General features: G+C 56.4%; 1 protein-coding gene and 1 long non-coding RNA gene across 4 annotated transcripts in view; one reads left to right on the forward strand and one right to left on the reverse strand.

The window, feature by feature from the left end:
* The window catches only part of TBXAS1 (thromboxane A synthase 1), a 216,382-nt gene extending 203,518 nt beyond the window's left edge, over positions 1-12,864 (reverse strand). The window contains exons 1-2 of one of the 3 annotated variants that reach the window (XM_089328712.1): positions 12,248-12,856; positions 11,134-11,285 (exon numbers count right to left, since the gene is read on the reverse strand). In XM_089328712.1, coding sequence (XP_089184838.1) covers positions 11,134-11,222 — 89 coding nt within the window. In that variant the 5' untranslated portion in view covers positions 11,223-11,285; positions 12,248-12,856. Of the gene's footprint in view, positions 1-11,133 lie in introns of all 3 variants that reach the window. The other 2 variants (XM_089328711.1, XM_070071415.2) reach the window with 2 other exon arrangements.
* Positions 12,865-21,959: 9,095 nt separating this feature from the next.
* On the forward strand, positions 21,960-23,576 carry LOC149127651 (uncharacterized). Its single transcript, XR_016231301.1, has 2 exons — positions 21,960-22,911; positions 23,307-23,576. It is a non-coding gene; the product is annotated as an uncharacterized LOC149127651 (long non-coding RNA).
* Positions 23,577-25,008: the final 1,432 nt, after the last annotated feature.

Genomic DNA, 25,008 nt, shown 5'->3' on the forward strand with positions numbered 1-25,008 from the left:
TGCCTCTGCACTACAGCACTCCCCCACCTTTGTCCTGCCTGTACACTACAGTGTTCCCCCACCTTTGTCCTGCCTCTGCACTACAGTGTTCCCCCACCTTTGTCCTGCCTCTACACTACAGTGTTCCCCCACCTTTGTCCTGCCTCTACACTACAGCGTTCCTCTACCTTTGTCCTGCCTCTACACTACAGCGTTCCTCTACCTTTGTCCTGCCTCTACACTACAGTGTTCCCCCACCTTTGTCCTACCTCTACACTACAGTGTTCCCCCACCTTTGTCCTGCCTCTACACTACAGTGTTCCCCCACCTTTGTCCTGCCTCTACACTACAGTGTTCCCCCACCTTTGTCCTGCCTCTGCACTACAGCGTTCCCCCACCTTTGTCCTGCCTCTGCACTACAGCACTCCCCCACCTTTGTCCTGCCTCTGCACTACAGCGTTCCCCCACCTTTGTCCTGCCTCTGCACCACAGTGTTCCCCCACCTTTGTCCTGCCTGTACACTACAGTGTTCCCCCACCTTTGTCCTGCCTCTACACTACAGTGTTCCCCCACCTTTGTCCTGTCTGTACACTACAGTGTTCCCCCACCTTTGTCCTGCCTCTGCACTACAGCGTTCCCCCACCTTTGTCCTGCCTCTGCACTACAGCACTCCCCCACCTTTGTCCTGCCTGTACACTACAGTGTTCCCCCACCTTTGTCCTGCCTCTGCACTACAGTGTTCCCCCACCTTTGTCCTGCCTCTACACTACAGTGTTCCCCCACCTTTGTCCTGCCTCTACACTACAGTGTTCCCCCACCTTTGTCCTGCCTCTACACTACAGCGTTCCTCTACCTTTGTCCTGCCTCTGCACTACAGCATGTGCCCAGCAGTAAGAGAGGCTAAGCATGCCAGAGCCAACTCTTACGTATCTCTAAACAGAGGAAAGGAGTAAAGAAAACCGCTAGTTCAGTTTAGCAACTCAATGGTAGCATCAGAATAGTCATTTCAGTGGAGAGTGGAGCAGAACGCCCAGCACAGGGGCGAGTGTAGGATCCTCTTTGAAGCCACTTGCCTGGGACGGGAAGAGTGAGTGGAGCGGTAATCAGGGTGGAGCAGATGGTCAGAGAGGAGATGGTGTGGAGGTGGGTGTTTGGGTGACTTGTTTGTTGTAAGACGCGGCAGAGAAACATTCACAGTGCTCTCATTGAGGGTGCTATGGTAAAGGACTGGACTTGAGAGAGCCGGGATCAGAACGTCTGCTCTACGAGAGAGTGGAGTCAGGCTTAGCAGGATTTATTTACTGATTTGCTATGCATCATTTACACTTCAAGTTCACAAGCCCAAGGGCAGGAGAAGTGTCAACTAACAGAACACAGACCAAATGAGAAATTGAGCTCTTACTGTTCAAATCAGAAGATAGATGTAAATGTTGTCATAAGAAATTTTGAAAAATGTCTGGAAATCAAATTGAGTTTAAAGCTTGATTTTTAGAGCACTTTCCAAGAAATAGAACTGCTTTAATTGTTGAACACCTACAACCTGGAGGTAAACAGTTCCCGCAGCAGACATCGCGACAGGTGTCGAGATGAGGTCGACCATGCACGAAGCGCTCATGCAGACACGTGAAGGATGAGCGCCTCCACTCCACTGTGGAAGAGGGTCAGGTTCAGCAGGGCAGCTGACATCTCTGACCTCGAGAGAAAAGTCCACAGTCTTCCCAGGAGCCTTCCTTCCCCATCACTGCTGCCTTCTGGTTTCTGTCGCCACTACGTCATCTGCAAACCACCTCTGACATCCTCTGCAACTGTGGCTGCAGGGGCTGGTGTTGTGGCACCACCTGGGATGCCAGCACAGCATCTCCGAGCACTGGTTCAAGTCCCAGCTGCTCTGCTTCCAATCCAGCTCCCCGAGAGTGTGCCTGGGAAGGCGGTGGAGAATGGCCCGAACTTGGGCCCCTGCCACCCACGAGAGACCTGGGTGGAGTTCCAGACTCCTGGCTTTGGCCTGGCCCAGCTTTGGCCACTGTGGCCATTTGGAGAGTGAACCAGCAGATGGGAAATCTCTTTCTCTCTGTTTCTTCCTCTCTCTGTGTCACTCATCCTTTCAAATAAGTTAATCTTTTCTTAAAAAGACTCTTTGGTTGCTAAACCCAAGAGACCTTTTTAAACCTCATTTTATGTATTCAAGGTTAACAGCTACCTACTAGTGTAAGGGCAGGATCATTGCACGTGAGGCCACTTGTTTGAAATACAGCTCTCTCTACTTCTCACTCCAGTGCCTGCCTGGGGACTATGTGAGAAGTCAGAATGCTGTTTGAAAAATAAATAGAAGCCAAGACCTACCTGCTTAACATCTGTACAGTCATTGTTGAGTCTGAGGGCGCAGTTATTGGATAACACTAATAGCTAACAGTTCTTGAACACTAACTGCCAGGCACTGCTCCAAGTCTGCTCCGGGTTTTAACTCACGCGATCCCCCCAGCATCTACTATCATTCCTAGTTATGTGTGGAAAATTCAGACACAGAGATCTCAGATGACCTGCTGAGGCTCACATGACTAGCCAGGATTGGAACCCAGATGCCTTCTTGCAGAGCTCCGGACTATTCTGGAAACTGGGGAAAGACCCCAAGAGTGACGTGTTTTCACGGCAGCAGGGGTGAGCTGCAGGCTGCCAGACTGCTCGAGAGAGCTCGTTTGAAACTGAGTCCGACTGCCACCTTTGCACTCGATTTTGTTTCGCAATCCCTTCTTTCATCAACAGCCCACAGCCAGCCCAGTCGAGCCTGAATTGCAAAGACAAAATCTTTTATTAAGATCCAGATCTCAACTCAATGAAACTTTGTTATGTAACACGTGGGGGTGGTGGCTGCCTGTGGCAGTATACAGCCAGAAATGAATGGAAATTCTCCCGATAACGTTCATGGTGACAAAGAACAAGTCACGTGCATGCGTGTCTATATGTGCCAAGCATGTGCCACACGAAGTCCATATTTCTTTCTATTTGATTCAAAAATGGTACTTGAGTGCCTATGACCTATAGAAATCCACTGGTGCCCCCAGCTCAATGCGAAGCACCAGGCTAAACAGAAAGAACCTGCCCTGCCCCTGGGGAGCTCACCTGGGACTGGGGGAGCCAGGTAAGGGATTGGAGAAAAAGACACTAACAGACGTGGTGGGCAAGAGCCCAGGGAACACAGGAGGAGGTCCTGGAGCAGCTCTCTCCCGCAGGCAGGAAGGGGGTCCCAGCAGAGAGGAGGAAGCCGGCCGCGAACAGCACAGTGTGCAGCAGCAGCCGTGAGCGCCAGGGAAGCAAGTGCCAGTGAGAAGCAGTGAGCGATGGACCTGAGAGGGGGCTGGGCCAGTCAGAAGGGGGCTCCTGGCCTAATGCCCCAGGTGGGGGCCGGGGAGGAGTCAGTGCGGGGGAGGGGGCTGATCTGCCCACGGTTCCAGGACAGGCTGAGGAGATGCGGCAGCCAGCCGGGAGGCTGTTACGGCCCTCAGCCTCAGAACAGTGGTCAGAGAAGACGTAGCTCAAGGCACACACTGCCCAGCCTGTGGACTGCTGCCTTTTGGGGTGAGAGGAAGCAGGGTGGTAAGGCCGATTCCCAGAGAGCTGACTGGGGCGGCGAGTGGGAAAGGCGCCCCCCGTGGAGAGGCAGCACCACTGGCCCTCACCTGCTGGAGAGGAAGCTAGCCAGGATGGGTGTCCACGTCACCCGCCGGATGAAGGGCCTGTCCCTAACCTGTAAGGCCTCGGCTGACTTCCACAAGTCCTCGCTGCTGAGAACTTACCCATTACTTCCCTGCACGCCCTCATGCGGTCTGAGATGCTGCTGCCCGTCTTACTCCACCTCGGTGTACAGAGAGGGGAACTCTGTAATGTGGAGCTGGCGCCACCCCTTCCAGCGCTTCACACCCCGGGGCCCCGACGCCTACTGGTCTGTGAAAGGCGGGGGGGTGGGTACCTGCGGTACTTGCAGCACCCCCGAGAGCCTTTGTGAATTGTGCCTTCGTTGCACCTCAGAGGGTACAGGCTAACTGAAATGGAGCGGAATTATAATGTCATCTCGATGACCAGCTACTGTCACTGGCAGACATTCCAATCAGCTTGTCTCTGAATTATTAATTCAAGAGAGCAAGTCAATCAATCATTACCTAAGTAGACATTGCGGTTGGGACAATAGAACCTGAGGCCTGGGGAAGAGGTTAGAAGCCTCAGTTTTCAGTGGTGAGGCTCCTGTGCGGTAGGCAGTGAAGGGGAGGTGTGGGCTCTCGGCTGCCCCTCTGCAGGCTGGCTGCCTCCCATCCCGACCTCCACGATTGTCGTCAGCTCCCCACGCGGAGGCTGGGTGCCCTGCGCGCCCTCAGGTGCGCTGCAGTTCTGCAGGGCTGGGGCCTGCGTTCAGCCTCATCCCCCTTTTCGCAGTCTTGCTCTCCACTTTCTAGAGCGACAGCTACTTGGCTGTGTGCATGCGCCGGAACGCTATCCGCAGCACATCACTGAAGCAGGATCATCACAAAACCCAGACGACCTCCGGCGTTCACTGAGCACGTGAACTGAAAGTCATCTGTTTACCGTGCAATAAGCCAGACACACGCATTTGGCCAGATGCTGGAAACACAGTTCTATTGGTGCACGAATGAGAGGGAGGCAGACCCGACCCTCTCAGCATGTGCACACCCGTGCACACACACACACACATGCTGTAAACAGAAACCATTTGGAAGCAATGCCACTACTATGGAAGCTACCTGCGGCACAACCATGATCATTGATATTTACTAAGCAGCTACGGTATTCAAGTATTCATTGGCTTAAGACTCAGGCCTGACCTCAGACAGGCCAGCAAGACAGGCTGAGTCATAAACAATAGAACAACGCAAGGAGAGGCAGAGCCCGCTCAGGGCTGGCCTGGTGGCGGAGCCCTTCACGGAAGAGTGGCGGGCTTTGGAAGGATGAGTAGGCTGCACTGGAAAGGGGGAGGGCATTCAGGCAGCAGGGATGCACTGCACCGTGTGGAGCGGCACGCCGTGGGGGAGGGTAAGGCACCAGGCTGGCAGATGCCAGGCTCGGCGCAAGCCACTGGCTGTCTCTGGGATGTCCGCACCTCACACTCTGAAGACAGGGTTTTGGTGGAAGCCATTGAGTGCAGAGGTTGGCTGGTTTTGGACGGACCTTCTCCGATACCATTTTTCTATATACTTAGAAAAAAAAATAACCTCAGGCGTGTGTTCAGGAATTGGCTGGGAAACACGTTTGTGGGTCGCAGGGGAGGCTGAGGAGGGCCCCCTGTGGTCCTGCATCGTACTCTGTGCTGAGACTGAAGGCAGGCAAGGAGTGAAGGCTCCAGAGGAACTCCCCTGCCACCTGCCCCCCGGGAGTTGTGGTCACCAGGGACAAGGTGGCGCTGCACAGCTGACCCACCCACTGAGACCAGCGTGCACGCCTGTCCTCGGCCCGTTCCCTCCCGGGCTGACGCCACATCCACACGTGCAGGCGGAAGCGGGGCTTTGTGAGGCTGCAGATGACCACGTAATAGGCAAGTGCTAATCTATCAGGTTTGCTGCTGTCGTCACATTTGAAAGGGACGGGGTCCGTTCAGTCGCTTTGTTTCTTGGAGAACCGTCCCCTCCGGGGGGATGAGCACTGAGCGAGTTCTCAGGCACAGACAGACATCTGGGAGTTTGCTGTAGTGATTTAACAATGAGATGCCTCTTCCATCTTTACCCGAAGAACAGACGCTACCAGAATCCCAAGTTCCTTACTAGATAAAAGAAGGAGGGGGCCGGCGCTGTGTAATAGCAGGTAAAGCCTCCACCTGCAGTGCCGGCATCCCATATGGGCGCTGGTTCGAGTCCCAGCTGCTCCACTTCTGATCCAGCTCTCTGCTATGGCCTGGGAAAGCAGTAGAAGATGGCCCAAGTCCTTGGGCCCCTGCACCCCCATGGGAGACCCGGAGGAGGCTCCTGGCTCCTGGCTTCAGATCGGCGCAGCTCCATTGTGGCCAATTGGGGAGTGAATCAGCAGATGGAAGACCTCTCTCTCTCTCTCTGTCTCTCCTTCTCTCTGTGTGTAACTCTGACTTTCAAATAAATAAATCTTTTTTTTAAAAAGGTATGAATATAAGTAGTAAGACTATTGCTATTGTTTTTTTAAAAATAAAAATAAAAACAGGGGTAGGTGTTTGGAATAGGGATTTTTTAAAAAGATTTATTCATTTATTTGAAAGTCAGAGTTACACAGAGAAAGGAGAGGCAGAGAGAGACAGGTCTTCCAGCTGCTGGTTCATTCCCCAGATGGCTGCAACAGATGGAGCTGTGCTATCCAAAGACAGGAGTCACGAGCTTCTTCCAGGTCTCCCATATGGGTGCAGGGACCCAACCACTTGGGCCATCTTCTACAGCTTTCCCAGGCCATAGCAGAGAGCTGGGTCGGAAGTGGAGCAGCCAAGACTCGAACAGATGCCCATATGGGATGCTGGCACTGCAGACGGCAGCTTTACCCACTACACCACAGCGCCGGCCCCTGGCATAGGGATTAACATGATGGTGGTCAGCATTGTGGAGCTGTGAGTTAACCCGCTGCCTGCAGCACCGACATTCCATATTGGAGTGCAGGTTTGAGTCTTGGCTGCTCCACTTTGATTCAGCTCCCTACTAATGCACCTGGGAAAGCAGTGAGGATGGCCCAGATACTTGAGACCCTGCATCTATGTGGGAGACCAAGATGCAGTTGTAGGCTCCTGGCTTTGACCTCGCCCAATCCTGGATATTGCAGCCATTTGTGGGTAAGCTACCAGCTGGAAGATCTCTCTCTCCTGTGTGTGTGTGTGTGTGTGTGTGTGTGAGTTCACATGCACTTGTGTCCTTTCTATATCAATCAGCCTTTCAAATAAATCTTAAAAAAAATATAAAGGTGGTGCTTTGGACACCTGCACCCCCTACCAGAACGCCTTGGTTCAAGTCCCAGCTTCACTCTCAGTTCCAGCTTCCTGCTGCTATGCACCCTGGGAGGCAGCAGGTGATCACTCAAGTAATCGAGCCCCTGCCACTCTGGATTGAGTGCCCAGAGCATGGCTTTGGCCTGGCCCAGTCCTGGCCATTGACAGGAACACTGTCCGTGTCCCATAAAATGAAAATCAATAATTTTCAAATATATGTTAAATGTGCATGGCCCTTCAACAGAATTCACAGCTTCCAGAAGCTGTTCAGGGGCCTTTTGAGCAAATAACAACAGCATGCCTTATTGTCCCGTAACCACGTTTTGGTTTGGATTACAAATAATACCACCCAGATTAAGCAGCTACTTGGTTTCTTTCCAACAAAGCTTTGTTGCCTTGAGGGCTTTTGGAACACTGCAGGGGACACCGGCTCCATTCCCAGTGACACGCCCTAGGAGTGTGTTTTCCGATAGCGGCATATCTGCAGTGAGGCTGCAGCCTATCGGCACAGCGCTTGTCAAGGTCATAAAATTCATTTGGCTGTATAAGGTCTGGTGTGTATGCTAAAATAATCAGTCACAGTACTTTATAGTCACACCTCGTACTCGCATTCCGGAAAATCAATAACACAGGGAGAAGGAGAGGGATATTGTGTATAACTATTTAAAAGAGGGAAAACAAAAAAATAATATTCTGTAGAAATAGTCCTCCAGGAACTGCAGACCCCGTTTTCATAAGCAGGCTCAATTGTATCTCTGAGCTCATCACTGAGTTATTAAACCCAAGTATCATCGTATCCTGGACCAAAAAAAAGAGAGAAGTTAAAGGGAAGCAGTGTGCGCCCCTCCCTGGACGCTCGGAGGCCGCGGGAATGATCCAAGCCTTTAAAGCGTCTCCCTGACCCTGCCCGTTATTCACGCTCAGTGTCCTGTTCCACCGCATGCTGCAGCCCCAGATGCCCCCCACATGCCCCTCCTCCCTCTGCCAGGTCCTTGCTCCCTGCGTTTCAAGGTGCTTCTGCTTCCCAGGGTCACATCTGGCTGGCCAAGGGGGCTGGGGCTGGAGGTGGAGGAGGAGTCGAGCACAGAGTTGCAAGGGGGCGCCTAAAGGCTACTTGCAGAGAACATTCCCGGGTCCCGGGGACACCCCATCAGCCCTAGGAACTAACGCTGAGGATGGGGAGGGGCCCAGCAGACGCCAACGGGTCACTTGTGTTGTATCCAACTTCTTTGCACGAGTGGCAGCTAGCGTCAGCACAGACCTACCCACGCAGGAGCCACCACACATGGAAATCATGGGCCCCGGCTCTGGGAGGCTGGCGGCCATCAGTGCCCACTGCCCCTCCCACACAGCAGGTGCCTTCCAAGTGGACACTGGGGGATCGTCCCAGCCTCAAGGCTGCGCCCCTGCCACCTCAGGACAGCGCAGTTGTGCATTTTCTCCGATGTGGACTTTGAGCCAGCCCTGCTGTTGTCCTCCATACACTCCGTGTCCTGGAGTCAACAAAACATCAACCTGGAACCCCAGCGCCTGCAAAGGGGATCCTCTTAACACTGCACTGCTCTGCTTGGCAGCCCCTCCGCTTCCACCAGCCTGGGCAGCTGCCTGACCTGGGCCACGGCTAACTGCCCTTTGCCGGGAACGTCCCTACTGGTCTTGGTTGCCCCTCCCGCCGTGGCCGTACATTATCAAAGGAGCGTGGAAAAACCGGGTTAAATCGAGTTGGACAGTTCTCCTTGCTGCAGACCCTTCAGGGCCTTCCATATGCTGTGATCTCCAAGAAGCACCTCTCTCCCCCAGGCGCCCTCTCTGGCAAAGGAAGCTGGAGGCGGGCCTTGCCTCATTCCGCCTCGTGGCGGCCTAGGGTCTTGCCTAGGAGAGGATGGGGGTGCGCCCGAGGGGGTTACCTCTGAGCTGGGTCAAGAATGGGCCCAGGAGCTACGAGACGTGGCCACGGCCATTCCTGCAGCATTAACCTCTGCAGACACTGAGCTCAGCCCCAGAGCCTGCCTGTCTCCCCCTGCCGCGGCCTGCGCCTGCGACCCTGACCTTGCACCAGGACCTCCCACCACGCCTGGCACACATTAACAGGTCAACAAACATTCTGGTGATAACAAGTGCAAGTCAGCTCTTACTTTTGTTTCCCACCTGCACTTCGTGCCTCTATCTGAAATCTCCGTGTCTTTGTACCAGGTTATTAATACGGCCCAAGAACAGATTACAGGTGCATGGCAGCCTTGCGGAACGGGGGCCACGTGACCACGCCCACGTCTCCGCTGGGACCCGGCTGCAACACCGGGCACAGCAGCTTCTCAGGCCCAGGCCTTTCTGAGAACAGCATTAGTGGATGCAGCTGTCCACTCATCAAGCGTGTGTCGGGTCCACGCTGTATGTCACTCGCTGAACTTAAGTTAAGAATACAGAATGAAGAAGACACAATAAAACGCAGAAACAGAAATGTAGCAAAGTATACAATACAACCAGGGAAGCTGTGAGACCACCTGGAGGATTCTAAGGGAAACCTAGGTGAACCACATCAGGGCATAGCTGCTGATGAGAAACTAACATTGAGAAGCATGTTAGTGGGGCGGTGGGCTAAGCCGCTTCCTACGACATAGGCATCTCCTACTGGAGTTCCCGGTTGGAGTCCCAGCTGCCCACTTGCTCCCTGCTGTGGCCTGGGAAAGCAGTGGAAGATGGCCCACGTGCTTGGGCCCTGCACCCACATGGGAGACCCGCATGGTTCCCAGCTTCAGCCTGGCCCAATCCCAGCTGCTACAGCCATCTGGGGAGTGAATCAGCAGAAGGAAGATTGATCTCCCTCTCTCTCTCTCTCTCTCTCTCTCTCTCTCTGTGTGTGTGTGTGTCTTTGTGTGTCTCTTCCTCTTTCTCTGCCTCTGCCTTTCAAATAAATAATTTTTTTAAAAAAGGCATATCAGTAAGAAATGTTAAGCAAAGCTAAACCAGAGGAGACGTATTTTCCTCCACTTTTATGTTACTTGCTCATTACAGAAGCTGACGTCCGCCAAGCGCCCTCTGCATATCAGGTTCCGGGCTTTGGCCTTCCCTGAGCACAGGAGCCCATGGAGATGGAGTACAGGGGCAGTGGAGGCCAGAGGCTACCATTTGCTTTTGGTTTTGCACATGGCTGGTTTCACTGCAAGATAAACTACACTGAGATAGAAAAGTTCAAAGGTAATTAAACCAGGTAAAAAGCAAAACAGCACTGGGACTGACGCTGAGTTTCAAAGCCAGTTTCCAAGAAGTGATTTCATCATCACAGAACATCAGACGTGAATCCCACTTTCAGCTATGCAAATTCCAAAAGAAGAATACCTCACATTTGCATAATGCTGGATGCTTTTCCAAGTGCCCTCCCAGTTATTAATCTAGAGGGGGCTCTATTACCACCAGAAACAAATTGAAATTCTGTTCCAACTCCATTATTTTTCCACTTTCTCCTCAAAAGCCAGAGCCACCTAAATCCATTTCGGTGGAGTGGGTAACTGATCAGTCAGCCGACACAGTGAACGTGCAGAGAGGTAGCAGACGTGGGAGGCCTTCCATCCCCGACTCCCCGGAGCCGGCCCTGGGAGCGCGGCTGCTGAATTGGCAAAAACACTGTTCAAGTCTGCACTGGTCTCTAACGCTGCGGGGTCCGACAGCCTTCGTTTGCTAAAGCCCAGTCCCTTTCCTCAGACCTCAGACTAGGGATCAGTGCACGCACTTTGTCCTTAAACCTGCAGAAACCCCCGGCAGTGACTTCCCGCAAAGGGGCCGCACTGGCCAAGTGGTGCGGTGTCTCTCTTGCCTTCAATGCAGTAGGAGCCCAGACTCTGACTGCACTGTAGATCCGAGAGAGAGAGGAGCTTAGGAAAACGGGTGAGGAGATGTGACGGGTGCGAGGAGACACTTCCCGCCCAAAGCTAGTGCCTTTCCACTTTGTTTCTTTTTTCACCTCTTTCCAACTTAATTACGTGTAGGTTCTCAGTCCCTGAATCACCAGCCTTCCCCGACACTTCCAGTTCTTGCATTTCAGCGAAAGATTAACCTGGCTGTTTGCTTTTAATTCTGAGGCTGTGTTAATACTCAACTCCCTGGAGATTAGAAAAGAAGCAAAACACACTCCCACATTCCCCGCTGCGGCACCAGCAAGGCTCCGGGCTGCCACTGCTGGGGACGTCCCAGGCCCTGGGGCTGGCCACGCTTACCATTTCAGGAGGGCCAGGAGAGCCACCAACAGGGCCACCGTCACCATGGGGACGTTCAGCTCCAACTTCGGAAGCCCCGGAGCTTCCATGGCTCCTCTGAGACCCCCGCGGCGGAAGCAGGAGGCCCAGGCCACTGCCACGGCACTTAGGATCTGCAGGTGGAGGAGGCAGGAGCACGCAACTAGGAGACCGCACACCAAGTGGGTCCCCAGAACGTGCTGTCCCGTGGCGTGCCTCTTTATAAAGAGGAAGGAAGAGGAGGGAGAAACAAAGGGTTCGGTATAAGGCAATGAATCAGCAACTTTATTTCCTCCATGACTGTTCTGTCAATAAACATTTATGTTAACTTCCCTGGGAAGAGCAGCGGGCCGGCCCCACACTTGCCAAGACAAAAGCTCACAACTGTGCTCTCTGACGAGTCGTCTTCAGAGACGGACTCACCTAGAAAATGCGCGTCTCTGCATTTTTAAAGCCTATAACCAAGTGAAGATCGGGCTAGGAGACTCCGAGTGTCCCAGGAAACTTGGGGCCAGGCATCAGCCCAGTGAAAAAGGTTAGCTGCTCCAAGGACAGCTGTCTTCTCCATCTTCTGTCACTGTAACCAAACACCTGGGCTAGATACTTCGTAAAGAAAAGAGGCTGACTTGGCTCACGGTTTCAGAAGCTGAACGCCCCAGACCCGGCGTCCCCACGGTCCAGCCTGTGGCAGGGGCCCTGTGGAAGACGGCATTGCTGCCGTGAGCACACACAAGGAAGAGGTCACAGAGCAATGCCAGCAGCCAGAGAGAGGCGCGCAGCCAGGTGCACTCTTCAACAACACAGAACACCTGACCCCTTCCAGGGCAGCACCCACATGACCTGTGGACCTCCTGCTGGGCCCCTCCTGTGGACACAGTGCCCACCGAGCTTCCAATACAGGACCCCGGGCACCCGCTCAGACCAAATCAAACCACAGCAACAGCCATCCCACAGAGGTCCTCGGTTCTGGGGTCTAAGACTTCTGCCGGCTAGGAGGAGTCCCAGAGACCGGCCCTGCGTGAATGCCGTCATCATCTGGAACCTAAAAGCAAAGCCACAGGCCGCGCACAGGTGCTTTGTTCCGCTCTGAGCTTACCTAACTGAAGTAGACAGAATCACTGTTTGCCCATCGGTCAGCACAGTACACCCTTGGTAATGAGAAGCACGCACCAGAGAGGAAAGCATCCGCGAGGGCATCCACTCGTGCCCTTGACCTGTGTGGGGGCCAGGGTCCGTGCTGACTCTGCCGCGCTGGAGCCAGACACCGCAGAGTTTCCCGGAGAGAGACAGTGAACGAGAAGACAAAACGTGCCGTCAGCCCTCCACCCCTGCAGTGTCGAGGTCCGCCAGGTCTACCAATCTCAGATCAGAAAATAAATTCAGGGCTGGCACTGTGGTGTAGCTGCCTGCAGTGCCGGCATCCCATATGGGCGCTGGTTCTAGTCCCGGCTGCTCCACTTCCCATCCAGCTCTCTGCCGTGGCCTGGGAAAGCAGTGGAAGATGGCCCAAGTCCTTGGGACGCTACACCCACGTGGGAGACCCGGAGGAAGCTCCTGGCTCCTGGCTTTGGATTGGCCCAGTTCCAGTCATTGTGGCCATGTGAGGAGGGAACCAGCAGATGGAAGATTCTCTCTCTTTCTCTCTCTCTCTGTATCTCTGCATTTCAAATAAACAAATAAATAAGTTTAAAAAGTCATCTGTATTAAACATACAGACTCTCTTTTTTTTCATTCCCTAAGCAATGTGCAGCATAGAAGCCATTTACATTGTCATCATCAGAAGAAATCTAGAGGTCATTTGAAGGACACAGGAGGAAGTGAGTAGGTGATATACAAATACTACACCCTTTATACAAAGGAGTCGTGCATGCACAGATTTCTGGGTCGTGTGGGGTCCTGGAGCGAACCCTTTGTGGATATGGAGGGACAACCACAGCTGTGAGCTGAGCAGGTTGCCATGAGGGTCCTGAGACGGAGCTAGGATGAGAACCAGTGGGCCGGCCCCTCAGAGTGCCAGGAAGCCGGTGTGAAGAGGGAAGCCTTCGGCTGGGACCTGACACTGGAGCAGCGGGGCTGGCAGAGTCACCAGCAAAGCCTGCCGGGAAAAATGGGGGGACACGATGAAGGTCCCGAGGCCCACAACTTCACACATCGTGAGGGTTGCCGTGGGGCCAATACTGCTGAGGCACAGGCCGCCCGCCGGGGAGAGGAGCAGACAGCAGAGGCTGGAGCCCCGTGGGCAGCCGGGCCGTTGCTTTCTGTGCCACGTCAGGTGTTGCTGTGGCCACATTCCCATCTGCCAAAGAGCACTCTGGCTGCTGGCTGCGGGTGAAGAACTCACCGGGGAGGGCGTGAGGAGAAGGGGAGACCTCCCCGCACGCCACTGCCCCCATCCGCAGAGCAGCAGCCCATGCCCACGGCGGAGAGCGGCAGTCAAAGCCAGCTGGTGGGTTTGGAGGGCATTTGGGGTGCAGACGCCGCAGGATTTCCTGCTGGTCCGATGTCAAAGGGAAGGGAAGGCGGGCTCGTGGCTGACGCCCTGCTTCCTGATGAGCCACAGGTGTGTAGGGCGCCATGTACAGGCAAAGCCGGGGAAGAAGGGGTGATGTGGCAAAGGCCGAGAGATCCGATGCGGTCCTGCTAGGTGCGATGCTGGGACACATCCGGGTGCTGTCAGGCCAGGGAGGAACCTCAGCAGAAAGTGTAAGGAGTGAGGGTGGGAGCGAGAACGTTACTTGCGGTACGCCCTGAGTTCTCCAGCTGCTCGCCAGAGTTCCTGTGTGTCCACTTTGATCTTCAGGAACAAGCCCAGCAGCCAGAGCGTGTGCAGAGGGGCAGACGGGCTGGGTGACTCACCAGGAGGTGGGAATCCAGTGCAGCGTCAAGATAAAGCAGCATGGAAATGCAAGCGCGTCCACGCCCCCTGCCCTCTCTCCGACCGTCTGCCCACACAGGGTTCCCCAGCTGCAGTGTCCCACCCGGCCCAGGCGTCGCGGGCAGCAGCTGTCCCCTCCCTGCCCCGTTCCATGGCGTCCGCTGGACGCGGTCGCGTCTGCGTCTTCTCTCACAAAGCAGAACTTGTCGATGCCTCGCGAAAGTCTCCTGAATTCTCTGCTTTGTGGGAGACAGGGCCGGGTGACGTGGGGGAGCAGCGAGGTCGTCACGGCCATGGATTCGGAGAGGGAGACGTGACCTTGGATACGACGGAAGGCTGCTCCGTATCGCGCAGATTCCAGGGGGAAATAACCGTGGGAGGTGCGGGGCGGCCTCAGGGAGTCGGGGTTCTCGCGCAGGACCCGTCGGGGAGCTGAGCTCTGCAGTGCGCACGCCCAGCTCCGGGAGGGGCGGCGGGAGGCCGCGTTGCCAAGGACGCTCGCTCACAGGGCCCTTCTCCAGGGACACTCTGACATAGCCCAGACGTAACGCTCCACAGTGTGGGTTTCGAGAGATGTGGACCGCGCCCAGCCCTTATCTCCAGAGGAGAAATGGAAATGGAAGCCCAGAGCGGAGAACTGATTCAGGAGCCCTAGTGATGGAAGCCAGGCCTCTGGCCGCCTTCCCGGACTCCTCACCCAAGGGGCGCCCTTCACTCACCCTGAGGACACGGCTCAGAAAGGCGGTGGCCGGCTCGGGGGAGCCCCACTTTCCCAAGGGGCCGGCAGCCCCCGGGGGCACAGCTCACTCGTTCATTCTTCGGACCGGCGTCCTTGGCGCGCTTCCCCAGTGGTCTGTGACTTGTGGAAGCCGTGAAGTCCCCGGAGAGGCCCGCACCCCTGCCTGCCCGCTGCACAGCGGAGAGAACGCTCCGTGCGCTCCGGGCGGTAAACTGACCCGGGTGGAGGGGAAGAGCGGACGAGAGTAGCGTGATTAAGGACCTAGTGCAGTTCTGAGATCCCTGATGCAGTGCAGGGACACTGGGCTGGGACTTTAACTGGACGAAGAGCAGGCCGCTGCCGGGACATTTCCCGTGACTAAACACTAGGTCTTTATCTCCTGAACATTTTCTTTTAATAGTTTGTTATTAAAAACATTCAACTCTGCGAACTGCGTAGAAACTGTGCTCGCTCCGCTCCGCTGGCAGCCTGTGCTAACGGAGCCTTGGCTATCCTCTCCTGCCTTCTCTCTGCAGACACAGCTGTGGCAAAGGTATGTATCCGCTTTTATGGAGGCAAAATCGTCATATCCACGCCACTCTGCAGCTGGCCTATTTCACCGACTGTGCCATGAGCCTCTTCCTACGTTCTCAGCCAGAGACATGGATCGCTGGGTACTTAGGACTCTCCCATAGGGGTGTGTTGCGGTTCAGTTAGGCGAGCCTCTCCTGACTGGCGTTTGAGCTGTTTCCACGTTTCCCCAACCTCCAGTGAGTTCTGAGTGGAATTGCTGGGACCACAGACATGCACTGTGGCTTCCCCAGGCCGAGCCGCGTGTGAAGGCGCCCGTTCAGCCGGCTCGGTGGGGCGTCCCACGGAGCTTTTCTCTCCCGGATTTACCCACGGCAAGTCTTTTCCCCTCCTACGTGCAGCAGACATCTCCAGAGTTGAGTCAACTGTTTTGACTTAAGTCTTGTGTTTCTTTTGAAAGCTTTCGCTCCATAAAGGCTGTGGTATTTCCTCCGTGCTCCCTCTGCTCAACACCCGCCTGTGCAGATGTCTGAGCGGCCCGGCGCTGCCTGCCGAAGCTTCCCAGCTGCTCGGCGCGGTGCTCACATCCCTGCCGCCGGCCGAGGCCGCACCGGGCGCCCGGGGCACGTTTGCTCTGCTGCTCAGGACTCTGGGTGGAGGGACGAGGGCGCGTCCTAGCACCGCAAAGCACAAAGGGTCTCACACGCGACCTTGTCACTGCCTCCAAGCCTCCCGGGGGGAGGTGAGCAGCGCGTTTCACCCCTGAGCTCCGTGCTCTGGGAGGTCCCGGGACTGTCGGGGGTCACACATCCAGGAGGTTCCAGAAGCCTGCTGCAAGCCCCCACCTTCCGGCTTTCAACCTGGGGCTTTTCCCGCTGGATCGCCAGGCACATCTTGGTCTAGAGTATTCGTACTTCCCCAAGCCGGCCCGTGGTTGTTACACGGGAAATTCTCACGGGCACGGCCCTGGGGTGCAGAGTGCAGCAGCTAAGGGAGACAGAGTGCTGGGCACCTGGGAGCGGCCTCCCCTCTTGCAGAAGACGATGGCGAAGGCGCCAAGCCTCAGCTACCCCAGTTCAGTCCAATCCGCTCAGTGTCGGCCCCGTCTCAGGGATGCTGTCCAGCTCTTGCGAAGATGCCAGCAGGTTAGCAGGACCCCCCCCAACCCCCTGTCCCTTCAGTCTGCAAACACGGAGCAATCACTAGGCGCTGGGCACTAAGAGTAGAATGCCAGTGTACAAGAGTATTTCAGAGAGTTGTGGACAATGGAATTCTAGCATAAGTATATTTTGGTGCAAAAAAAGTCTTGAAATCCTTGCAGAATTTTTCATGGTACTTATTTTCCATGAACTTTAATTTTATTAAAAAATTAATTTTCCATGAACTTTTTTTGGAAAAACCTCTGTACAAGACCGGGTCCTGGCCAACAAAGAGCTCATCTCTCAGGCTAGGAAAATAGACACATAAACACCTACAGCCGTGATGACACAAACGTGTCCAGGGACAAAGCCAAGGGGACAGGAGATTGGTAAAAGCTTGGAACCAGTGACTCCCGAGCTTAGACAAGACAGGTGAATTCACCAGGCGGAGGGGAGGGGGACAGATGTCCCGGGCAGAGGGAACGCAGCCAATGCTGCTCAAAGGCGTGGGCAGTTGGGGAGGGGCCGGAGGCACGGGGAGACACTCTGGGGCCAGGTCCTGCATGGTGTTGTAGGCCACCCTACGAGTGCGCACCTCACTCCCAGGTCAGAGGAAGCAGAAAAAGGAGGTGAAACTGGGCGGCTACATGACCAGATTTGCTCCTGGAAACATCCCTCAACAGGCAGATTGCGTGGTTTATGCCCGAGGGCGAGGCCAGCCGGAGCTGAGGTCGCCGATTGCAGGGCTTCTGAGGTCACTGGGAAGGGAGGGCCACCAGTCTGTGGCCGCTGGCGGAGCATGAGGACCAAGAAGGGGAAGCATGGACCCCTCCTGAGCTTGCAGCTCCGCTGATGGAGCCCAGGGTGGTGCCATAGAGCACAGTGAGGACCCGGGGACCAAACGCATGCAGGGAAATGGACTTGGCTTCAGGACCGGCATGCTGAGGCCCGGCTCCCTGGTGGCTACACCAGTACAGCCAGGTAGATACGAGGTGGTCAGCTCCGAGGAGGTCGAGAGAAAGGTCTGAAGGACGGAGGCAGTTTCTCTCGTGAGAGCCGTCTGCACAGGAGGGGCCGAGCCGTAGGCATGAAGCTGGCCACAAAGAATGGGTACTGAGCTGAGGACAGGCTGTAAGCAGAGCCCCGGGAACAGTGGCAAACCAGGGGCACAGCACAGAGGAGCCTGGAGAAAGGCTGAGGAGGAAAGAAGAGGGAGAGAGGGAGAGGGAGAGAGAGAGGGATTGAGAGAGGAAGGGAAGGAGGGAGGGAGGGGTAGAGGGAGAGGGAGGGAGAGGGGGGAGAGAGAGAAGGGGAGGGAGGGAGAGAGCAGGAGAGAGAGGGGGAGAGAGGGAGAGAGGGAAGAAGAGAGGGAGAGAGGGAGGGAAAGAGAGAGAAAGGAAACCCAAGCAGATAGCCCTCACTATAGCATTTAAGAACATTGTTGGCCGGCGCTGCGGCTCACTAGGCTAATCCTCCGCCTGCGGCGCTGGTACACCGGGTTCTAGTCCCGGTTAGGGTGCTGGATTCTGTCCCGGTTGCCCCTCTTCCAGGCCAGCTCTCTGCTGTGACCCAGGAGTGCAGTGGAGGATGGCCCAAGTGCTTGGGCCCTGCACCCCATGGGAGACCAGGAGAAGCACCTGGCTCCTGGCTTCAGATCAGCACAGTGCGCTGGCCGCGGCGGCCATTGGAGGGTGAACCAACGGCAAAGGAAGACCTTTCTCTCTGTCTCTTTCTCTCACTGTCCACTCTGCTTGTCAAAAAAAAAACAAAAAAAAAACCTGGATTCAAGTCCTGCTGCTGCAGCCTCCCAGGCCAGAGGTCTTGGAAAGCCCCTTCGCCCCTCTGAACCTCAACCGCCCATCTGTAAAGTGGGGACAATATCCACGTGGCACAAGTGGTGGCGAGGAAACCATGGTCCCTGCATGCCCTGCGGAGCAGAGCTGATGCATGGCAATCATTCCATCCACCTTCAACCCAAGGTGGAAGAGAGCAGGAAGGCAGGAGGTGGCCAGGGACTGTGACCACTACAGTAGGCCACGAGAAATGCTTGACTCAGCCATTGGGCCATCACAAGCAGCCTCACAGTGGCTCTGGCGGAGAGCTGGGCGTGCAGAGCTAGAACCAGAAACGAGGCTCGCCGAGGCTGGTGTCCCTCCCCCGCCCCCGAGCCCCATGGTTGAGACAAGTGGGGCTGCAGGTCTGGGCCGGGGAGAGGTGGGGTGTCCAGGTGCCACTGTCTGTGGGCCCACGTGACGTGAGAACATCTCCTGCATTTGGAGGCAAGGGAGAGACAGCAGCCATCTGTGCGTTTCCCCCTGCCTGGGAGAAGGGCAGAGCCGTGTCTTGGCTTCATGGTTGCTATGGAGATGTGGCTGGGTTCATAAACAGCTTTAAGGTCTATGTCAAATCTTGATTTTGTGTTGGTTGTGAGGGCAGGGACCATATTTTCCATCTCATGGTACAGCCACACCACCTGCCACACTGCCATCCAGCCGCTTGCTCGGCTTCCTTAGCGTCCACAGGCTGACTGCTCCAGGCCCCTCCCTAGTCCCGAGTTTCAGACCACGCGGCTGCCCCTGGATCTGCTCGGGCCACTGTCCCGTGGGTGCTGTGGACTGTACAGCACTAGCACTGACTCAGCGCCACACTGCCCTCCTCCCTGTGCCCTGTCACACGTCACAGCTCCTTCTGCTCAGCCCCCAGGCCAGACACAGGCTCCTGCCCGCCTCTTCCTACCCCCCAGCCCCACTTCCTGCCCGCTCGCTCATCACCGAGCCCTCGCGCTTCTGCCTACTAAGTCCCATCCTGGCTCCTACTCCTTTCGTCCACTCAGCCAATGCATTAGCATCTGCTCGGCATGAGACACCGTTCTAAGCGATGGGCGTTCACCGCTACAGCAAACAGGCAGTGTTTCTGATCCCACAGAGCGTGTGCCCAAAGAGGCACCCACCCAGACCTCACCTGATTGCTGCCGGCTCCCAGCCTCACACTGGTTCAGTCAACAACCACTTACTGAGTTTGCACTCGATGTTTGGCACTGTGCCAGGTACCCCTGAGGATGGAAAGGAGACAGGCATGGCTGGAGGCCCTGAGCCAGGCAAGTGCAGGAGTGGACTGTCTAGGAGAGAGGCCAGAAAGGCCAGGCTTGCTGGACCATCTAAAAAGGCATGATTTCCTTCCAAAAAGGGACGGGGTTTCAAGCAAGGGTGTGGCGTGATGGGCCAACTGTATGCCATTTAGCTTCGCTATGAAAGTGAACTTGGAGCTCATCAGACCACAGTCTGACGCCCATCACTCAGGTGCTCCTGGAACACAGCGGGGGGCTGCAGCCACCACCATTTAGACCGTGGCTGTACACGCTGTCATAAGGCCAGAGACCACGTAGTCCACTACAGACTGCTCTCACATTGCTAATCAGACGCGGCCCACCCTACCTCTTTCACATCTCAGCCGCCCTAGCGATCCACGTCACCCAGGACCTCCGCTTGCCAGATGTCGGCACTTCCTGAATTGTACCGACTCTCTCACAGTCCATGTGGCCACGTGTGATTGGACGTAGCTCTGCTGGGGACCTGGAGAGTTGGCAGGGGGCTCCACTGCCTCCAGGCGAGTCTCTCCGAGCTCTCCCGCAAGTAGGGCCTGCGCCCACCCTTTTCCACCTCCTGGTCTCTGGGGGTGCGCAGGCAAGGAGGAGACAGGCCGCGTGCCTGCAGAGCAGAATTCTGGATCCACAGCTTGGCAGCAAGTAGCACTCCCGGCAAGGTCTTAGCACCAGGGGGTCGGCCCCTGGGTGAAGGGGGCGCTGTGACTCATGCACAGGGCCGTAACGTGAAAGCAGATAATCGGCGCTTGCCACCAAGGAGAACGTCAGAGGGCGATAGGTGCCCAGCCAGCGTGGCGAATTGGGAAACAAGGTTGAGTCCAGAGAAAAGAAGGGACAGCGTTGCAACAGGAGCCGCCTCCCGCTCAGGGCTCGCGGCTGCACTCACCCAGCAGTGCCAGCAGGCAGCCTCCACCCCGTGCTGCAGGGGTCCAGCTCCACCCTCTGGGGCCCCAGACACCTCCACCGAGTCTTCGACCACCAGCTCACAGAGGACGGTGTGACGAAGGATTTTACAGGCCAGGCCCGGAAGCGGCGGAAACACGTCCGCCCGGCTCGCTGGGTCGGTGTTCAGATGTGTAGCCACGTGTAACCACGCGGGAGGCTGGGAGGTGGGACCAGCCCGCAGGAAAACGGGCAAGTGGGACAAACACGTACGCTTCCTCCCGCAGCCCCTCCCTGGGCACATTCCCACGCAGTGATGCGCACGCAGGGAACAAGCCCGAGAGCAGGGAGGATGGCTGCCGAGCTTCTGTCCAGCAGCCACTGTGGGGGAGCTCAGTCGGGGAGCCCGGGTGCAGAGAGGCCAGCCCCTCCGTGTGGGTGCCCACAGCTGTCAGTGTTCCCCCGAGCCGTCCCAGCGGGCTGAGCTGCCGACTTGGGTGCTGCTCCCCGTGTGCTGCCGGGAGCCTGCCCGCAGCCTGTGACGCCACCGGAGCCATGCATGCCTGTGGCTGCTCCTCATGCCCCCAGCCGCACCGCCCGAGAGCGTGGTGCCCACTGCCCCCAGGCACAGTTCTCCCCAGCCTGCTGAGCACCCTAACTCAGAAACAGTCGCTGTGTCTGGACTTTGAACAGTGGCCAAGACCCCATCTTCACTGGTCCTAGCTCCCATCCGGTCCGCATTGGTCTGTGTCCCGAGATCCCACACCTGCCTTGAAACTGAGTGCCCCTTTCCTATGGCAGGCCCTGTGTCGCCCTCTCCTTACAGGCCACTCTCGGAGCTCAGGAAAGCACCTTCCAAGACAGGGGGCCATCAGCCCCAAAGCCACCCCACGGACGCTGCCCCCACTCTCACTCCAGATGGGAGCCTTTTGAGGCTCCCACAACGGACTCCACAGTGTATCCCCAATGGCAAGAAGATTCCTGCTTGGCGCCCAGTAGGTGTTCATGAAGTGTTTGTTGAGTGAATCAGAGTGCTTCTACCTGTATTTTAGGTAGCTGCCACCAGATGGCAATAGTGCTCTTCAGGTTCCAAAGGTAGGCGGTAACGCCCTTCCGGTGAGAACACCTGAAAAGCATTGGGGTTTAGTCACATAATACGAACACCTGGTTAACTGTCTATAAAACACATCAGCCTACTGAAGGAACTGCAAAATCAGTTCTCAGACCAGATTTTCTGAGAAAGAGGTAACTAATGCAAGACTGTATGGAAGGGCCGGCGACGTAGGTGAGCCACGGTTCGAGTCCCGGCTGCGCCACTTCCAATCCTTCCCTGCTAATGGCCTGGGAAAGCAGTAGAAGACAGCCCAAGTGCCTGGGCTTCTGTGCCCACGTGGGAGACCCGGAAGAAGCTCCTGGCTACGTGCGGCCATCTGAGGAGTGAACCAGTGGATGGAAGATCCCCCCGCCCCCATGTAACTCTCCCAAAGAAATACATCTTTAAAAAAAAAAAAAAAAAAGACTGTGACGAAAGGAAGGGACGCAGAGGGAAACACCCGGAGCCGGTGAGTCTGTGGCCGCATTCTCCGCATGGTCCCCACCCAGGACTGCTGACCTCCCAGCCCCGAGCGTCTCGGGTTTCTGAAGCTGTCCCAGCCTGGCACTGTGTGGTTGCCGTATCTCTTCCGGGGTTTGTGGGCTCTAACTTTACTCACTTATCTTATCAGGGTTCTACCAGTAGACCAGTTTGGCTGGAGGCAGGGTTCAGGGAGAAGGCCAGTGAGCGATAAGGCTGGGTGGCAGGGAGGTGCCCGCAGGAGGCCTCTGGACACCCGGCGAGCGGCGTGGACTTTACCCTTCAGGCCGCGGCCTTACTGGAAACCACTTCTGAACGTCAAGCACGCGTGTGGGCATGTGCCTGCAGGTGCGTGCACGTGTGTTCAAGCCCATGTGTGCAAGGAGGGACCGGTACCGAGCGGTGAATGATCGGGGGGCGCAGAGGGGCTGACACAAGGGAGACCCACCGCAGGGGGACCACTGCAGCACCTGGGAGGCGGGGCTGAGGCACGAGGCGCGGGAACACGTGGGGTGGGTTCAGATGTTCCTAGAGCAAGCGCAGGGTGTGCGGCTGTGGCGGGGGGGCGGCAGGGCTCTGGCTGCCGGAGTGGGTGCTGCCGTGGGGCAGGTGAGGAGAGGCAGGCCCCAGGATGCTTTGCGTCTACCCCAGCTCAGCTCACAGGTGGAGAGAGTTTGCGGGTGGAGCCGTCCCCCACTGCTCCACGCAGCCCTACCAGGAAGTCCTGGTGCGGGAGCCGGGGCTGGGACTTGCGGAAGGTCTGGGAAGCCGGAGGGAGAGCCGCTTCATCTGACGGCTCAGCCATCTCCAGTTCTGCTGGAGAACAGGTCACACGCACACTGCTGGGCCTGTGCCGTCCCTGACTCAGCGGCTCGGGCCTGGGGCCTGAGAATTCTCGGTTCTCCCATATCCCAGGGAGGCGGAGCTCGCTGACCCCAGGTGAGTCTCCACGGCTGTTTCTCAGCCCCACCTGCACACTGGAAGCCCATAGGAAGTTTTCCGTGCGGTTTGTTTGTTGTTTTAATTCTAAAGCCAAGCGCTATCTAGACCAGCGGAGTGGGAATGCAGGTGAAGGAGCTCCGGCTCCACCCACACTTGCGAGTCAGCCCTGGCCCGGGGGAGCCCTCGGTCTGAAGAGGCTGCATGCTTGGGCTGCGGTGCGCTGCTGTAGTCTCCGCCTGTGTCCCTGTTCTGTCTCTGACAGGCTCTCTGCTCCCCAGCTTTCCCGGCGGGGGTAGCACACCGGCCAGGATGCCCCCACTCTAAGGATCCAGCTGAACTGTTCCAAACCGGGCTCACTCGCCGCTTGGCTTCCTCCGGTCCTTATTCCACAGGCACCTGGTTGGCCATTCCCCAGGGAGGGGTGTCTCCTGCCCACCTGCTGAAGAGCGGCCCCTCTCCCGGAAGCCCTGCCTCAGCCTGGCCCTCCTACCACCCTGCTGTTGGGAGCTCCCCTCCGAGTGGGGCATTGCAGGCAGTGCGGCAGAGGAAGCTGAGGCGCCATACGGTGCGTGTGGGAGGAGTAAACACGGTCTGCAGTCCCCCAGCGTCACAGAACGGAGAGGTGCTGCCAAGGTGAATTCGAAAGAAAACAGTTGGGCGATGTTTACTGACAAAATCAGTCTGCGGTGTGTTCTTCATTGCACTTGCCGTGTGGAGCGAGCTGCCGTGAGAGTGATACGTTTCAAAGGAGCTAGCCTCTTGGTGGAGTTGGCCAAGTTATTCTGTCTGCCTGGTCAGGCCGCCCAGACACTCAGAAAACAGCCACAGGGAGGCCTGGGGTCCCTGAGGGCTTCCCGCCCACTGGCTGCTGATAGAGCCTCTGTCTGTCTGACACTCCCCACGCTGCTCTCCCGGCCTTCGGATAACAAGGCCGAGGTTCTCATCTCATCTCGCAGTCCTAATGTCAGCTACATTTACTTACTTTTTAAAAGATTTTATTTCCCGGCGTCGCGGCTCACTAGGCTAATCCTCCGCCTTGCGGCGCCGGCACACCGGGTTCTAGTCCTGGTCGGGGTGCTGGATTCTGTCCCGGTTGCCCCTCTTCCAGGCCAGCTCTCTGCTGTGGCCAGGGAGTACAGTGGAGGATGGCCCAAGTGCTTGGGCCCTGCACACCATGGGAGACCAGGATAAGTACCTGGCTCCTACCTTTGGATCAGTATGGTGCGCCGGCCACAGTGCGCCAGCCGTGGCAGCCACTGGAGGGTGAACCAATGGCAAAAGGAAGACCTTTCTCTCTCTCTGTCTCTCTCTCTCACTGTCCACTCTGCCTGTCAAAAAAAAAAAAAAGATTTTATTTATTTATTGGAGAGGTAGAATTACAGAGAGAAGGAGAGACAGAATCGTCCATCTGTTGGTTCACTCCCCAGATGACCACAACAGTCAGAACTGAGCTGATCTGAAGCCAGGAGCCAGGAGCTTCTTCAGATCTCCCACGCAGGCACAGGGGCCCAAGCACTCAGACCATCTTCTGCTTTCCCAGGCCATAGCGCAGAGCTGATTGAACTTGGAGCAGCCAGAACTAGAACCAATACCCATATGGGACGCCGGTATCGCAGGCAGAGGTGTAACCCACTGCCACAATGCTGCCTCCCTCAGCGTCAGCTTTAAATTCACATACTCTGGCTTCAGAATCCTTGCACGACAAACATGAGACTCTAACCCTACTCTCCTGTTCTCTGCCAGTATCATGTGGGTACTTCTTCCAACAAGTCTGCGCATTGGTTGAGCCAGTGTGGATCTGACACAGGACCCAGGCCCCTCACTGGAGCTGGAGGAGCCGGTCTCCGTCACCCACCTAGGAGACACCCTGTAGGTGAGAGAGGGTGTCAGGGACAGGGGTTGGGAGGGGACAATGCGAGAGACCAGTGCCCTGCGCTCAGGAAGTGTACCACCTAGTGACCCAGGCCCCAGACCAGAGGACGCGGACAGAGGCTGTGCGAGGATGGCAGGTCAGTGGCAAGAACCACAGTCTTGGGAAAAGTGTTGACACCTGCAGAGACTCGCGCCCCGTCCAGCCTTCCACTCTCCCAGCAC

Source organism: Oryctolagus cuniculus, chromosome 3 (assembly GCF_051225735.1).
Source record: "Oryctolagus cuniculus isolate XC-2025 breed Fujian yellow rabbit chromosome 3, ASM5122573v1, whole genome shotgun sequence".
NCBI lineage: Eukaryota > Metazoa > Chordata > Mammalia > Lagomorpha > Leporidae > Oryctolagus > Oryctolagus cuniculus.